General features: G+C 40.7%; 1 protein-coding gene across 2 annotated transcripts in view; it reads left to right on the forward strand.

Annotated features, from left to right (window-relative positions):
* The window catches only part of ABLIM1 (actin binding LIM protein 1), a 290,923-nt gene that overhangs the window by 30,410 nt on the left and 242,716 nt on the right, over window positions 1–17,797 (forward strand). The window contains exon 1 of one of the 2 annotated variants that reach the window (XM_074339008.2): window positions 48–280. The exons of the other annotated variant lie outside the window; for it this stretch is intronic. Coding sequence (XP_074195109.2) covers window positions 268–280 — 13 coding nt within the window. The 5' untranslated portion in view covers window positions 48–267. Of the gene's footprint in view, window positions 1–47; window positions 281–17,797 lie in introns of those variants that run through there. 2 annotated transcript variants of the gene reach the window in all.

Genomic DNA, 17,797 nt, shown 5'->3' on the forward strand with positions numbered 1-17,797 from the left:
GGCGGGCCGGGGCGGGCTGGGGAGGCGGGGGAGCCGGGCCCCGCCCAGCTCGGGCCACTAGCTGTCAGCCTTGCCTCGCCCGGACGGCGGCGGTTCCCTGCGGCTGCTGGGGCATCCAGGTGTCCTGCGGGAGGCGTCCCCGCGCTGCGAGCCGCCTCCCCACGGAGGGCCCCTGTGCGCGGGTGTGCGTTTCGGGGATATTTTCCTCCCCACACCCTGCCGGGTTTCTCCTCTGCCCTTGCTGCTCTGGCTCCTGCTGCCTGAACCATGTCCGCAAGAGGTGAGTAGGCACCAGGTGGGCACCGTCCACGGACCCCACGCCCAGGCCTGGTAGGGCAGGGCACGAACGAGGGCGGGCCAGGCAGGTGCGAGAGGGCGAGGGCCTGCAAGAGCTGCGCTGGCCCCAACCCGGCCTGAAACTTTGCCATCGGATCCCTGGGCTCTGGGAGGTGCAAGGAAGCCCTCGCCCGTGACCTTGATCCCCGGATGTGGGCGAAGCCTAAGGGCCAAGGTCGGTGCCCGGCTCACCTGCACAAGCTGCAGGTCTGAGCTGGGAGGGTGTGGGGGATGGGCTCACGCTGCCTGTCCGGCTGGGGAACCGCCTGAAGGGCTGGCTGGGAGGGAGGAAGAGGTATTTTTTTCCTCTTTTCTTGTTACCATTTTGCAGCTCGGTTATGGAAGGAATCCAGGGCTTGATGCAGCAAGATTTAAAGCTGCAGTGCTTACACACCATTAAAAAAGTAAATTCCCTACCTGTACTCACATTTGTGTTAATCTCTCCCCGTTCACCCCCCCGCCCCCCCCCCCCCACACACACACACGTTTTCTTTCTGAAGTGAAGCAATTACTGCAGGTGAAACTGGGTGAATGAAAAAAAAAATGAGAATGGTTTTTCAGGCAAGAGTGAAGGGAATGTATTTCTTACCATCTAGAGCCAGTGGTGATGCTGGGGAGAGTGGGTTAGTCATAGCTCCGTGGCTGCTACTATGAGTGAAATATTAGGGACATCAAGTCATCGTGCAGCTTGCCAGCAATTAAAACAAAGTGATTTGGTTGCTTTGCCATGAGCATCTAAGGAAAATATTGATTATTTTTAGAAAGTGTATTTCCAAAGCAATAAGTACCACCCTTTGGGTAACCTGATACTTGTAAGAGGTGTTGACGATTTTTTTTTTTTTTTTAACTCTGAAGGGTTAACCCTGAGGTTTAGGAATTTAATGACATGTGTTGGATAGTCAAGTGCTCCTTTTCAGGGTTCAGTTCCAAGTATGTAATGAATAGAGTAATTTCTATCCAGGATGTTTAAATTCCTTTTTAAGGAAACCAGTCTTTATTGATCTGGCAATATGGGTGGTTGGTTCTGTATCTGGACGTGAAGTGGTAAGGGCTGGGCGGAATGAGAGAATTTACATTTGCAGATACCGGGCTACTAATGATGCCTAACAATTGGGCGTATTAGAGAAGGATAAAGTAGGGTGGAACAGATATGATTTTAGGTGACTGGGTATGTATGTGGGATCTTCTGAGTGAGTCCAGCTGTACAATCTCTGAACTATGTTCGAAGACCCAGGCTTTCCATCCTGACCTCTGTCCAAAGTACCACAAAGAAAATAAGGGGAATATCTCTTCAGAGGTTGTAAAACTCTGTGGTCAGAATCCATTTCCGATCCACCTCTACACCACACAAACCTCTTGGTACGGAGCCTTGCACAGCATAGGAGCCAAGTAACTACTGGGAACCTTGGTCTGTCCTCGGAAGCATCAAGTTCATTAGGTAACCTTCCCAGTTTCACCTGGTCTTTGGCCTCTCCTATTACAGGGTCTCTGGTTTATCGGAGGATGTGATATGAAGAGGGCCCCAGTGATTCAGAGGGGTAGAGTCCTGAATTGGGGCCGAGTTCTCAAACATTTTTTCTTGAACCTGGTTTCAAGCAGGATGACTTGGAGCCAAACATAGACATTTTACTCAGCTGTCTTGTTTCCCCTTCAAACCCCATGTTGATAATTAGCCTTTAACTGTTTAAAATCTGACTAATCTTGCAGGGGGGAAAAGCATCATAATAACTATCCGTTATTTCTTGCTTTTTATTGTCAGGCACTTGACATGTATTTTATTATTTTATCCTCACAGTAACTGAGGTACGTAGATACTCTTATTACCACCCCATTTATAGATGCCTTCATCTATACTGAGGTTTTGAGAGATTATATAACTTACCTGCACTCGAACAGTTGGTAAATAGTAGACACTGATTTGTACCCAGGTCTGTCTGACTCCTGATCACGTCCAGCCGCACTTGCTGCTTCTCTATTATTAATCTTTTAACTATTACAGTGAACATCACAATCATTGATTCACTAAGAAGAGAGAGAAAATGCCTTATACTTGAGATTTAAAGGAAATGGCTTTTGTAAGTAATTTGGAATTCCCAGTACGTTTAGAAACATTTCCATGGACCTTTGGTAATGACAGAGAAGAAATGAACAGGGGTGGGGGCCCTCTGTCCTTTCCGTGACTGAGATTGCAGGAATGAGGGAGATGGTTGGGCATGACTGGCCTCAAGTGTCCTAACTTTGCAAGAGTTTTAGTTGCAGCCCACGCTGAGTCCCAGGCAGTATCCGCTGAAGGCAGAGAGGTGGTGATGGCTGTCATCAGCTTTATGGAGTAGCAGCAAGGCCCTCTGCTGGACAGAGGCTCTTTTATAGGGTTGGGTGCAGAAAGACTATAGGAATCAGAGCTGCTGGTTTTTGCTGATTTCTTCAGCTTTCCTGCTTCCAGGAGAGCTCAACAAACATGCCTCTGGTAATTGATAAAGGAGAGACTTCCTTTCTGTTTCTGCTTTGCTCTCTTCTTGTAACTCTTTGCTTGTTATACCACTAGTTGCATCACTATACCTTTATCAGTTTCTTGCACAGTGATGTTGTAAAGATTAATGCACCAAGAGTTCTTATTTCTTGTTATATGGGGGGCATTTTTCTGGCCTCTAGCAGCTACAGTTTTTCCTCTCTTCGAGTTACAGAACTCTCAAGCAGTTTATCAAGCTGAAAAGAGAAGATATATTTCAAAGCCAAGTTTAGTCATTAGTAGTTTGGGTATTAAAAAATAAAATCAAAACAGCAACACACTGCACTTCTGGAAAGTCTGTTATTTTTGCATTGAAAATAAATAGATTACAATTCAATAAAGATTTTTTTTTTACATGAAAGAAATAGTGTTTGACATCAGTATTTCACATGGGGGGCAATCATGTTTCAGAAAAGATTTTCAGAAGGCTGAATTGTTCCCACATGGTATCCATGAACAGTACTTTTTTTTTCTTTTTAATTTTGAGTCGTCGTGTAGAGAAGGTTGAGTTAATCATACTTCTCAGTTCATCAGACCCATCTCTTGTTTAATTTATTGATTGATACATTTTTTGTCCTCATCCTCCAATCCCATTCCCCTTTCCCATAGGCATTGATTCTAATACATTTGATGTGTTTTCCCAAAAATAAGACTGGGTCTTATATTAATTTTTGCTCCAAAAGATGCATTAGGGCTTATGTTCAGGGGATGTCATCCTGAAAAATCATGCTAGGGCTTATTTTCTGGTTAGGTCTTATTTTGGGGGAAACACGGTATATGCATCCTTGAATTTGTAGTAAAATCAATTCTTAGACCAGTTCTTATATTTAAAGCTATAAGTACCAAGTCATTTTATGTGTGTGTGTGTGTATGTGTGTGTGTTTCAAGGATTAATCAAATTCTTGTTTAGATAACTGATTTTATGAACATACATGAATTTCTGGTTTTATTTGGAAGTTGACGTCGCTTAATGCAATAGCATGCCTTATTCTATTAGGGACTAGGTATACAAAATGAAAAAAGATTAACCTGACTGCCAAAGAAACTCAAACTGTGTGTGTGTGTGTGTGTGTAAAGCAATGTATGCAGCTGATAAAGGTTATCATATAGAAATGATTTTGCTGGCATGGAATGGTCAGCTAATTGTGTCTGGTGATAACAAGAACGGCTTCACTTTGAATTGAATTCCTACTCATCTCCAAGGATGAGTGGGAATTAGCGAGGCGGAATACTGAAAGCCGTGCTTTCCTTTCAGGAGTGACCGTGCAGGATATGTGGGGAGGAAGGAATCTGTGATGTGTGAGCGGGTGCCAGATTTGCAGTGAGGAGGGAAAGAAGGATGGGGAAGATGAGGGAATGATGATGGATCAAACCAGTAAGCCTTTACATCAAAGGCTTTTCCCAAACAGAGACGTACAGATGTATAGAAAGGAAGTGAGAGTATATCTGTCCTCGGTACACTCAGAAAAACTCACCTCTGCTTGTTCAACTACCCACATTGTTAGACATGGCACTTTATTGCCAAATTATGCTGCAGTGAGTTACATTTTATCCTGTCCACGACCACAGTTCTCATTTAGGTAGAAGTCTTGCCGGAAACCCTCCCATGTTTCCTTTCACATGGCAGATTAGGCTGTCTGAGCCGTATCTTTAGTTTTGTACCCAACACCAGAGCATTGCAACACCAAGAATGCTGGTCCATGGGAGGGTCGAATGCACAGCAACCCAACCACGTGCTTCGCTATAGTAAGGGGAAGGAGTAAGGCCATTCCCCCAGGAAGAAGTGTGCATTCTTCACTGATCCTAGTTTTACATGCATATTACTAGTTCCCTCAGTTCTAGAGAGGAACAAAACAGCACTACTTCACAGAGCCTTTTAAAATGAAAGATGAAATTTTGTAAAATTTATAGCACAATATCTTTGCGATGGTAAATTAGTCATCATCTTTTATGGGAGAAACATTTCTCTCTCAAGAGCCTGTGGTTTCAGGTTCTTTTCGAACCTAATTCATATGAATGTTCATTGACATAAGTAGTACGAGTCACTTGATGCTACTTGACATTTTGTTGCTCCATTCACAAGAAGCTGCTTATTAAGATTTGAACTGTACTTCGTTTGCTGCTACCCTTGTGTGCTTACTCACTGGTTTCTAATGTCTTTGGGTAGAAAAAAGGAAAGGAAAGAGAGTGGTCAGCATTTCGCCCTGGTTAAAGCAACAGTCTCTATGAATATCATCCACCCATCCATCCAGCCTTCCCATAGGCATCTTCGTCAGCCTTCCTAGAGTTTGTAATCAAATACACATCACTGAAAACCCAGCTGTCTATACTCATTAAATGCTATATCTCTAGGAATTGACAGCATATGTTGCCTTCACTAGACTAGTATAATGGGGTTGTTTTCACTCAAAACAGACAGAACTAACCATACGTAGCAGCTTGTGCCAAAAAGAACCTGTTTTGTTCACTTTTCTTAAGTACTTCTTGAGAGGCATTTTGAAGTTTTGTGGTTTTCTCCTGCAGCTCACCTTGGCTATCCATGTGGTGACAGTGTGGCAAGGCCAACAAGGTACCTAGGACTCTACTCCATGGACAGAGTAAACACTGTGTTTCCTGTAGACTATACCAGGTGCTCCCGTTTTCAGCTCTTGTTTTCTCCCCAGCAAGAACTGAGGTATACCCTTTGCTATTTTTGTGAATAACTTGGGGACTAGAATACAAACATCATCCTTCTGTCACATACAACAGCCTGGGGGCAACATCAACTGACCTACAAACTAGAAAGGAAACATTTTGGGGGATGGAGAGAGAGAGAGAGAGAGAGAGAGAGAGAGAGAGAGAGAGAGAGAGAGAGAGAGAATGTGAAAACAATAGAGGGATTGAAACAAACAAGACTATTACAAATTGAAAATAGAGAGACATTGGACTTGACGATAACTTAAGTATTTGCTAGTGTAAATTAAATGATCACATTTTTCTTTACTGAGCATGGAATAGAAGGGAATGGAGTTGCAATCTATATTAAGTATAAAAGGGATTCCACAGATGAGAAAATACATGCTTCCTTCTCTCCCCTTCCCCTAAGAACATTTAGAAATGCCAGCCATTTATTTGACAGCAAGCAAGAAGACAGTGTGATGGATGATGGTTAACTCCTTTGATCTTTTGACCTTCCTTACTGAGATTCAACCACTAAGTATTTATTGAATCTCTTGCCTAGACTAGTCGGATTTATTCCAAATCCATTCCTGGACTGAAGATGCTAATATAGCAATTAATGAAGTCATTTAACAAATATTTATTGAGCGCTCTGGGTGAGAATTGTTATGAGTTTGGGGAGGAGAAATATTAAAAGGTGTTAGAATTTGTGATTGAATGAGGCGGGGGCAAATAGGGTCTGATTAACATTCATTGATCACATTTAAATATACAATACATTTCACATGTACTATGTAAGTTATTATCCAAGTGGGATAATTCTGTCTAGGACAGATGCTAAATCTGATGCGATACTGGGCTAGGACGGCAGGTGTTTAGTGGGGCCATCCCAGGCCTATGGGACAGTGGCCTTCCTAACTTGCCGAGTCTAGCAAGCATGTTTTGGTGTCATTGTATTCCTTGTTCTTAAAAGGTAGAATTTTGGTTAATATCTAAAAATATCTGCCTGTAGCATCAGCTGCACTGTATATTATCTACATTAAAATTTAAATCCTGGGCTGGCTGTTTTCTCCCCTTTAATCTAGCACATTTCTGGGTTGTTTGCTCATGGGAAGTTGGTATGCTCAGGTGTAATTACTGGGATAGATTAACGGTAACATTTAGCACAAAGTCAAACCCAAATGAATGTTTTGGAATATTTGTGTGTGTTTTTTTTGTTTTTTGGGTAATTCACATGATATAGAGAAAAACTATTGTGGGAAGGAAGTGTTAGTGTCTTGGGTCCCACCATAGTCATTTTGAATGAGTGACTCTTTCCCTCTAGTTAATGCACTAGCAAAGCAGCTTTAAAATCTGTAGTTCAATTTACCTGTGGCTGTCCTTGGACTCACTACCTGCTTAATGACTGTCTGCCAAGGTGTTTGACATTTAGTTCCCGAGCACCTTGTATTATTGTACTGAGAAAATTATCTAACATGCATTTACCACACTAAGGAAATTTTCCATATTTTGTTTTATAATTATTGGGTGGGCAAGTCATTATTTAGTAGATAGTATTTATAAAATCTTTTGTATTAGTGAGCCCTGCATTAGAATGAAAATCAAAGCAGGAGTTGTGGGTCAAGCTCTCAGAATTACTTGCTGCTTGATTAGAAGTCATATGGTTTGGGTCTTGGTTAGAGAATTATTTTTTAGGTTCATAAGAGAAAGGGCTCTGTCTGCATAATTATGGTTATTCACATTTTAATAAATTAAAGTTCTTTATGTTTTACAGTGTGTTCTTTCTCCAGCTTTTTAACAGTATTTCATATAAGAATACTATTTGATGGTACATATGTAACTATGTTAGAATCAATTTCTAAATAGACTAAAGAAATATCCTAAAATATGTTTTGTGTAAAACAGTGTCCAAGGTCTTTATTCATGGTTTTCTTCCTCAAATTATTGAGAATTCATTTAAAGAAGCACATCCACAACAGGGTAGCCACTGAATGGTAACAATGAAGGGAAACGAGGACAATGAAGTAAACAGCTATTTCTGGCTTTCAGCTCCAAATAGGAATGAACAGAAGGAGAGGAGTCCCAGAGTCTGGGGGAAAGAGGGGGGTGGAAAGCCATAAATTTTAAATGTTTAAAAAAAATGTTGAGAAGAGGTTAGGGTTGGCAATCTCTAATGGATTCTAGGGAGTTTGTGTTGTTCTTTATAAAACAAGGGAATCTAAATTTTGATTCATTTAAGCATCTGGGTGAGTAATGTGCATGAGCATCAATGATGGTTTAATTTACTCATCAGTTCCTTAGTTACCATGTATTTTAGGAGAATCTTTTCTCTGGGTAGACACTTTATGTAAATTGTAGAATTATGGTTGTAAATAATGTGTTCATTTATCCTGTAATTCAATGCGCATTAGTCGAACACCTACTAAGTGCTCAAGTTGTACTAGATATTGAGGCAAGGTAGCCGCTTACCAAATAAACATGCAAGGCGACAGGTGGTGACAAAGTGCTGTGAAGAAAAATGAAGAAGAGCAGGTGGAAGAGAGAAAGCTGGGAAGATGAGAGGACAGGGAAGGTGCTATTTTATATGAGATGACAATGGAAGGCCTCTTTGATAAAGTGACATTTGAGCAGAGACCCCAGGGAAGTGACAGGGTCATGCGGATTCTGGTAGAAGGGTTTTCGATCCTGTTAGATCAAAAGCCTTGAGATCTGTCCTGCTGTGTGTCCTTGGGTCAGCAGGGAGACCAGTGAGGCTGGATCAGAGGGTACAGGAGAGAGGGATGGGCATGAAGTCAGAGAGCTAGGGGGAAGGGGCTGGCAGATTGGTCCTTGTAGGCCTTGTGAGGACGTAAGTAGACCAGTGAGACTGAAGGAGAGAGGAAACCCTAGAATAGTTCTCAGTAGAGTTGTGACATGGTTTGATGTTGTTTAAAAGGATCACTCAGTCAACAATGTGGAGGATGGACTGCAGTGAGCAGGGTGGACTCAGGGAGTCCAGTCAGGAAGCTATTGTAAGGGTCAAAACCAGAGAAGGTGGTGGCTTAGACCAGATGGGAGGGGAGCCGCAGGTGTGAAGTCATTGGATTCGGGAAATATTTCTAAGAAAGTGCTTACAGGATTTTCTGATGGGTTGGAAGTGCAGAGTAAAAGAAAGAAAATTGTGGGTAACTCCATTTTTTTTTAGCGACTGGGAGGATAGCATGTCATTTCCTGGGATGGGAAAGAGTGTAGAAGGGATATGAGGGAATCAAGCATTTTGGACATTTAGGTTTGAGATGCCTCTTAGCCATTCTATTATGAAGATATTAAGTTTGTTCATTTTACAAATACAGGAAATGAAACATAGAGAAGTAAAGAACTTGCCTGAGATCATTTAGCTAATAAGTGGTTGATCCAGGATTTAAATTCAGGTCTTGTTAATGCCAGAGTATGTTTTATCCACCACAAAACTGCCTCTTTACATTAGGCTGAAATACATGCCAGGAAAATCATATATCTGGTTTTCATTTCTTTTTTTTTTTTTTTAAACTGAAATCTACTTTTTTTTTTTTTTTTTACGATTTTATTGGGGAAGGGGAACAGGACTTTATTGGGGAACAGTGTGCACTTCCAGGCCTTTTTTCCAAGTCAAGTTGTTGTCCTTTCAATCTTAGTTGTGGAGGGTGCAGCTCAGCTCCAGGTCCAGTTGCCGTTTCTAGTTGCAGGGGGCACAGCCCACCATCCCTTGTGGGAGTTGAACTGGCAACCTTGTGGTTGAGAGGACGCACTCCAACCAACTGAGCCATCTGGGAGCTCAGTGGCAGCTCAGCTCAAGGTGCCATGTTCAATCTTAGTTGCAGGGGGCGGAGCCCACCATCCCTTGCGGGACTCAAGGAATCAAACTGGCAACCTTGTGGTTGAGAGCCCACTGGCCCATGTGGGAATCAAACCGGCAGCCTTCAGAGCCAGGAGCATGGAGCTCCAACCGCCTGAGCCACCGGGCCAGCCCTCATTTCTTAATTATTGATGATTTCTCATTACGTGAGATAATTTCCTACACTTTTAAACATGTTTAAGGGGGAAAAAAACCTGTCATATTATTCCAAATTCTACCACTTATCATTATTATCATTGTTAGCATTGCAAAAACACTTTTGAAACATGAAGAATCATAGTCTATGATTATGGCATTCATTCATTCATTCATTCATTCATTCATTCATTCACTCATTCAGTGTAATCACTGAGTGGTTGCTATGAGCCAGGCTTGGAAAGTACTAGCTCCTCTACAGAGCTCCCAGACTAATAATGAAGGTGGGAGTCGGTGCACAGAAGTTGCCGCACATTGTGACCTGGCGTGACGGCGGTCCATACAAGGTATTGCAGGAACACAGAAGAAGGACTGTGGTCCATCCTGATTGGATGGATACAGGGCCAAAGGAGATTTTGCAAAGCAAGTGGCATTGGAATGGGAACTTGAAGAATGAGTGCAGTTTGCCAAATGGAGAAATGGTAGCAAAGTATTCCAAACACAGGAAACAGCATGTTTTTACAATTTTTAAAGTGGCAATTAAGCATATTAAACATGAAGAATAAGACATTTGAAGTTAAATATAACATACAAGAACAATATGAGGAAAATTTTAAACCTACACTGAGGAACATAAAAGATTTAAGTCATTAAAGAGACCCACTGTGCTCTTGGATAAGATGACATGATACTCGTCTGGCAAAAATATTAATTTTCTATAAATATCTCTATATAAGAAGTGAAATTCCAATGAAAATGCCAACAGAATTTTTTTAGAGTCATGGAAAAATGATATTTTAAAAAGGAAGTGTAATGAAGGGAGCTGACCCCTACTGTATATTAAAACATAATATGAATCTATTCATATTTTGCTGGAGCCTCTGGCCACCTCTCCCACCCCCTGCAGCCTGGCCACTGGTCTCTCTGAATTGCCTTGGCCAGATGCTTTTCACCACAGCATAACGATATCAAGGTGTAATTTAGAAAACTAACTAAAAGCTAAAAAGCTAAAAGCTTTTTTTCCCCCCCAATCCTAAGAGCTATAATCTCACTGTCCAGGGAAACCCTATTGAGATAAAAGAGGAATCTACGCATACAGTTAATTTCAAACAGAACAATTTCATAACAAATGAAAAATAAAAGGCCCCCATCCCCTGAACAACCGCTATTCTTAGTTTCTTGAGATTGACTTCTAGAGAAAAGTTATATGTATATTAAGTCACTCACATTGATCCATTTATCATCTATGAAACTATCTACCTACTTACTTTACAAAAAAAAAAACCCACACAAAAAAAAACCCACATTGCCTTTTTCACATAATATATCTGGAGATCTTGCCATATCCGTACACACAGGTATAGCTTGTTTTTTTCTGACTGCCTGGTGTTCCCCCATATGGTTGAACCATAGCTGATTTAACAGGCCTTTGTTGACATTTTGTTTGCTTTTATAGACAGGGATGCACCAAACATTTTGTGCATGTATTTTGCTGAGGGTTATAGAACATAGCCGTAGGTGTTAGACCGTAACTTTCAATGGGGTTTTACTGATGGTTCAGAGTAAATGTCAGAGAACATGGTCCACAGAAGGGTCCAAAGAGTTCTCTGTGGTTGACTTGCCCGGGGCCTTCTCCTGTGCTGTCTCCTGCCTTCTCTCCACGTAGCCTCTGCCCAGCGAGGAGCACCTCATTTCTCCAGCACTAGAAAATGTTATAGAAGTTTCCTTCGTTTGTGCCAAGGGACAGACCACTTCTAGCCCAGAGAGAAAAAGAAGAATATTTTCTCTCACTTCATCTAGAGCCAACTTCACTGCCTGTTATGGGATTAATTTGCTCTAGAATGATCCATTGCTTTTAGGACAAGATATTACCAAAAAATCTGGTGCTGATTTATTTCCCAAAGGTTACATTATTTATTCTTATCCACAGTCACTTGTTACCCTCAGTTAGAAAATAAAATCTGAAAATTAATTATCTGTTAGATTGAGTCCAAATGTCCCCACTTAAAAAAAAATAATCAAAATGGCTGGCCCTGCTCAGAAGACAGTGATTCTAGTGGGAAGAGTTGGATGAGCAGTTGGGACACTTGCATTCCCCTCCGGCTTGCGATCATGGGCTCGTCATACAGCAGACCCTCCTCTGGGAGCCCATTCCCTAGTCCCATCTATTCTCTAGATGATCTTGGAAGACCCTCCACTTCCAAGTCCTGAAACTAGAAATGAATTTCCAGATCAGATGACTAAATTTTACTTTGGCTAAATTCCTGTAATGCTTAACTCTGGGCTCGAGTTTCGGCAGATAGACGCAGACATTGGCAGCATTTTATGTAATGTTAATTGGACAAAGGGGTTGGGGAAGGGGCTGGCTGCCATCTCAAGTCATGGCACTAAAACTTGAGGCTGTTTTTCACGTTTGTGTTTGCGAGATATGATTCCAGGTTAACTAGGAGAGCAGATACAATTTCCGAGAAACCTGTGAGGGGTGTGGTCTTAACAAGCCAACAAAAATGAAACTCCTTCTTGAGTTGGTTGCTTGTTGTATACCATTTTTCATGCTGTTTATAACATATTTTGCTCAAGGAGCTGAAATGAGAGGACCAACTTTGCTCTTAGAAAGGGTCATTTGATATTCCTGAGGTTTATTGGATGAATTTATTTGGAAGCATTGGCCGATAAGTCTTAATATAAGAATGTCATGTCTAATTTATAAAGGAGTTTAAATGCCAACTTTTGTGGGGAATGGAACGGACTAGAGAAATGTTAGTATCTTTGTTTTTTCCCCCTGGCTCTTCCTTGTTGTTTTTGGTAACAAACAAAAATACCAAATGTTTACTTGGCAAAGAGGAGATGCAAATTTGAGAAATGAGAATTACCTCTGTGAGTCTTCATTCAGAACAGCACCTGGTTACCTTATATAGTTCTTTGACTTTTCAGTAAAGCGTCACTAACTGAGCTTTTTTCTTTCTCTTCCTTTTGATGAACTTGGTAGTTGTCAGGTTCACCGACAAGCACTTCAGAATCATGACAGTCAAATTATACAACATCTTTCTCAATTAAGGAAAGGAAGTATTGATAGATAAGTCAGGAGGAAAGGCTCTTATACATACATTGGCTGTTTTTTCTTAATAGTACACACAATGATTTATACTTCTGTATTATTCATTGCAGAAGAAAACATTCTTGAAATTGATGTTGGCATGCTAAATGTAATCTATAAAACATGACTTTAATGCCTCTTAGGACAATTTTGTTTTTGAAAAATTATTTTACTCTCTTATTGACTAGGTCATATAAAAGAAATGACATTTAGTGGAAATATATTTCATTAATAGAATGTTAGAAGGAAGACGTTTTATAGGAAATTATTGTCATATGTAATATACTTTTAAAATTTGGTAGCATGCTTTTGGAGTTTTTGACTGTTGACAACATAAAGCTACGGCAGAAGGGATGTACTCTGTCTACCTTCAGCTTGGTTCAGAGTATTATCAACATTTTTCCTTTCCTAAGCTGTCTCTTTTCAAATTTATTTCCTAGTCTTTGGGTTTTGTATTCTGCTTCAAATAGAGTATACATATATGTGCACTTATTATAAAGGCTATTTGAAATAGTATAGTCAAATCTGTAGACCTAGCACTTACCACAACTATTTCACAAATATTTATTCAGCCCCTGTTGTCTTAGGAGCAGTAGATAAAACAATGCACAAAACAGATTTTTTCAAAATCCTTGCCAATGGGAGCTTATATTTTGAGTTCTTTTATTTATGGAAAGATTATATTTATGAAATATAAGTAAGTAAAATGTATAGCATATCAGATGATGATGGGTGTTCTGGAGAAATGAAGCAGGGATGGGGGATGGACAGTGTGAGATGGGGCAATCAGGGAAGACTTCATGGAGACAATGACATTTAAACAAGGAGAAAACAAGTCATGCAAGTATCTAGAGTAAGAAGAGCCACTGCAACCCTGAGTCACAGTGAGGCTAGTAGGAGGGGGAGGTCAGAGGAATGTTGGGGATCAGGGATCCGTCATGTGCTGTCTTGTGAACTAACATAAGGACTTTGGCTTTTACCTGAGTGAGGCTGGAACCACTGGAGGGTGTTGAAACAACAAACACACGTTTGTTAAATGTTGACCTGAACTGAATATACCTTTAAAGAAAAAAGGAGAAACCCTGATCCGTGGCTTTAGCTTTATTTATACAGTGTTTGGCCATCCTTGGGTTTTGTGGCATGTGCATACGTGTGCACCCAATCATGCAGGGCCAGGACGAGGGTGAGGGGAGTAAGGCACGACCCTGAGAGCGATGCCTCCTTCACTTTTGCACTCTAGACCCCTCACTCCCCTCGCCCTCTTCCTGCCCCCCTTGTGTGTTATTGTTTTAATTTGTGAATAACTGTATGAATAAAATTTAGCTCTGGCTACTGTTACCATTTGTAGCTAGCAAACAAAGTGTATATCCTGGACCACAGACCACTTACATTGTTGGGACAAGAAAGAAACAAATGTAGCCAACAGCGAATGGGGAGCCATTGCCTGACGTTTGGCTTAGAGCACTTGATAGCGTCCAGAAGAATAACTACTAGAGGAAGGCAACCCCCTTCCTTCTGTGAGTTCAGAGAGGAAAAGCTGTACAATTAGATAACCACCCAGTGAAGGGTGTGACTACGCTTAGAAATCAAGATATCTGATGATAAATCATTATATTTTCAGTGTAGCCGTGAATTTTGGAATGGTACATCAATTACATTATTAATTCTCGCATGTTTTTGGAGATAGCGACCAATCCCCTAGGACAGAGATTATGGGTAGGGATGACTGCTGTCAAAACTCTCAGCGGCCATTCTTGCCTGGTGTTCTGTGATATGCACCAGGTTGACTCAGTTTTTATTTTATTTTTTGAAAGCAGAAAAACTAGAGGGAAGAGATGAATTTATTGGACCCACACACACATTGAACAGAGGGAGAGATGGGCATACACAGCTGATATGACCTCCAAAGTTCTGGGACTCTATTAAAACATGTACAGATAACGTTTTCATTGTTGCCTTCGCGTCTGTCTCTCCATGTCTGACAGTAGAAGCATAATTTCAGAACTGAACTGCACTTTTCCTTCTGATTTCTTATGTATGGATTGCATATTGTAAGCTGCCCAATGAGAGACGGCATCTAATTTCATGTCTGTTAACTACTATGTATGTGTTTTAAGAACTGAAGAATAATAGACACAAAATGATAGCTAAAAATATAGTTAGCCCAATTCTCCAAACTTAGTTCATGATTCCCATTAAAAAGAGAATTATTCAAGCACAGGACTTCACATTGTTTATAATTTTTCCTCCATCATTTTGGCAGTTCAGCACTTCAAGTGTGAGCATGTCTAATAAAGCTTTTTAAGTAATTTATTTCAGGCAGTGCCCTTCCTAAATATTGAGAGTATATAAAGAAAGCCATCAGAATTTTAAACTGAGTCATTTGTACAGTGGACAACTGTTACCAGTATCACTCTTATCCCCTTTTATTTCTATGTGTCACTGCCTATTAATTTTCTAGATTGACATTGATTGCGTGGCTCCCCTATCAGAAAGCTTCCAAGACTCCCATTGCCTCTTGAATTGTCTTCAGAGTCCTCTCAAACGGCACTCAAAGCTCTTCATGACCTGGGCGGTCCACTTCACTTTTTCGTCTTTGAAACCTTTGCTTAGGTCAAGCTAGACTATTCATCTTTCCTACTGTGCTTTTGACTCTACTGCCACCCTTTTCTTTATTTATTTCTGACAAAATAGTGTCTGTTTTTTTAAAGTGCATCTTATGTGCTGTGAAGACTTTTTTTTTTTCCTTTGAGAGAGAGAGAGAGAGGGAGAGAGAGAGAGAACTGCTTTTTTTGAGTCTCTTGAGTAATAATCTTCTTTGTATTATGGAGATTTATGTGCTTGTTTTAATTGCATTTGTCGTACGTAGAAAGGAAACATCTTTGAAGCTGCCATTGACTGAGTCCTCACTCCATGAGTGGCAGTACAGCATGGTAGTGAAGGTGAGTCTAGAACCAGACCGCCTGGGTCCGTATCCTAGCACCGCCCCTTACAGCTGGGCAATCCTGGACAAGTGCCCTCACTCTCTGTGCCCATTCCCTCAGAAACAGCAAGTGTCTCATAGGGTTGTTGAGAGAATTACATGAGTTCATAGAGTGCTTGGCACATAGTAAACACCCAGTTAATGTTAGCAGTTACTCTTCGCAAACATCATAATTTTTTTATCCTAACAAAAACTCGATGAGGTTCATATTAGCCCTATTTTAAAGATGAGGTGAGTGAGACTCAGGGAACTTAAGCGTCTTGCCCAAGGCCATCCCAGCTAGGAAATGACAGAGCTAAGATTCAGACTCTGGTCTGTTTGACTGCACTATGTGTCTTGCCCGCTTGAAAAATGTTAGCACCATGCCATGTGCCTACTAGGAGTATAATAAATATTTCTTGAGGTGAAATTATGAGACAAGAGAACAGAGATGACAAAAAAAGCCTAGGTTTTTCAGTTCCGATATTACCTCTGCCTCTTACCGAGTATGAGACTTTCAGGATATACTTACATCTTCCTAGCCTCAGCTTCTCTTCCTTTGTAAACGGATAATAGTAATAACTACTCCATAGACTCAGTGGAGCAAATGTGCAGATTAAATGAAATAACCAGTGACCACTGCCTAATATCTGGAAAGTGCTTGATGCATATGAATTCTTTCCCTCACTTCCCTTATTATTGTTTTTTAATTACCATCATTATATTTGTCAAGTTAAAATAGGGTGAGAGATATGATTCTGATTAAAGCAGTCGCATCAACCTTTCAAAAAGAAAATGCTGGTCACTGTTATTCTAGTAATGGTCATGAAACATGAAGAGGCCTGTCTTATGTCAGTGCCTGACCATGATTTAGAAGTTGGAAAATATCCCTTGTACATTGCCTCAAGGTATATTGATAGAAGATTGAACTGTTAGCCAGTATCCTCTTTCAAATTTCAATGTCGTGGCAAGGTCTCATAAATGAGTTAGTTTAATATGATTCTTTCTCTTTGGACGTAGCTTGAATCAGGCCAGCATTGAGGAAAAAGGTTTGGTTTGGAGGAGGAAGCAGGATAACAAAGTTGTTTTTAAGCTGCAAAGATGGGCCTAAACAGGAACTAAACAGCATACGGGAGCACAGTGACGGGGGACCTATAAGAGAGATGAATGACTCCCAGATTGGATTATTGGCCTGTAAGTAATATTTGACTGCAACACTGAGCGTCTTCCCCAACCTGATCTCATGCGACAAATCCTTCTAACAGGAACAATTCCTTCCTGAAATAGGGACACACAATACTATTTGTGATTAAAATCTGCTGCTTTCTAAATATTCATAATAACATGAAAGCAACGATAAATGTACGCCTTAGTCTAGACTTCAGTCTTATTTTCCGGAAACTAAAAGATAGCAGTGGAAGAGTCTGGATGACTTCTTCTTTCTCCTTGGAATCTACACATTCTGTAACGATTCTGCTACATCATCAAATTTCATTCAGTATCTTCTGATTTAACATGTCAACTGCTAACCTTTTATGAGCCAGCGGGGCCGGTGTTTCCTTCTGTCTGATGTACTTGTAGGCTGAAGGGTAGGAAGGCCTGTGCCCTCGTGTCTCTGAGTAATTGATCTAGTGGAATCGATCATGTTGAAATGTCTGGATTGGGAGGCCGAAGTACAGTTTGTTGAAATAATAAGCCAGGCAGTCAGAATTTTTACAAATGCTCATAATTTCCCATTCTCTTTCCTTTAGGCATAGAAAAAAACAAAAACCCCAACTAACTTGCACAAACGCAGGCCTAGTTCTTTGTTGGCTCTTGAGCTACTGTAACTTCCTATTTATCAAACAAGGGGCTAGACAGGAGGAGCTTCAGCGCTCCAGGTAATTTCTGAATTGCGATCACCATCCCTTCTCTAATATCTTTGATGTAATGTTAGGAACCACATTAGCTAGGGACTTCTAATCTGGTCTAATTCCCTATTCATTCAACTAAAGTTAGTGAGAAAGAGACTTACAAGAACATACTAAAAATACATCAAAATATAAAAGTAAAGTGGATCGTTTGAACAGTGCAATGTCACTGAATTAAATAAGCTGGCCCTTGGTTTGATATACTCTTAAAGGTTGGCAGGATCAAATAGGTTGAGGAGGGAAAACCCTGGTGAGTAAGTAATAATGCTGGAGAGTGAAATTTATTACTCTTGGTTTAGATGTAGCGATGCAATGC

This window comes from Rhinolophus sinicus, chromosome 15 (assembly GCF_057876585.1).
Source record: "Rhinolophus sinicus isolate RSI-liver-muscle chromosome 15, RSI-T2T, whole genome shotgun sequence".
Taxonomy (NCBI): domain Eukaryota; kingdom Metazoa; phylum Chordata; class Mammalia; order Chiroptera; family Rhinolophidae; genus Rhinolophus; species Rhinolophus sinicus.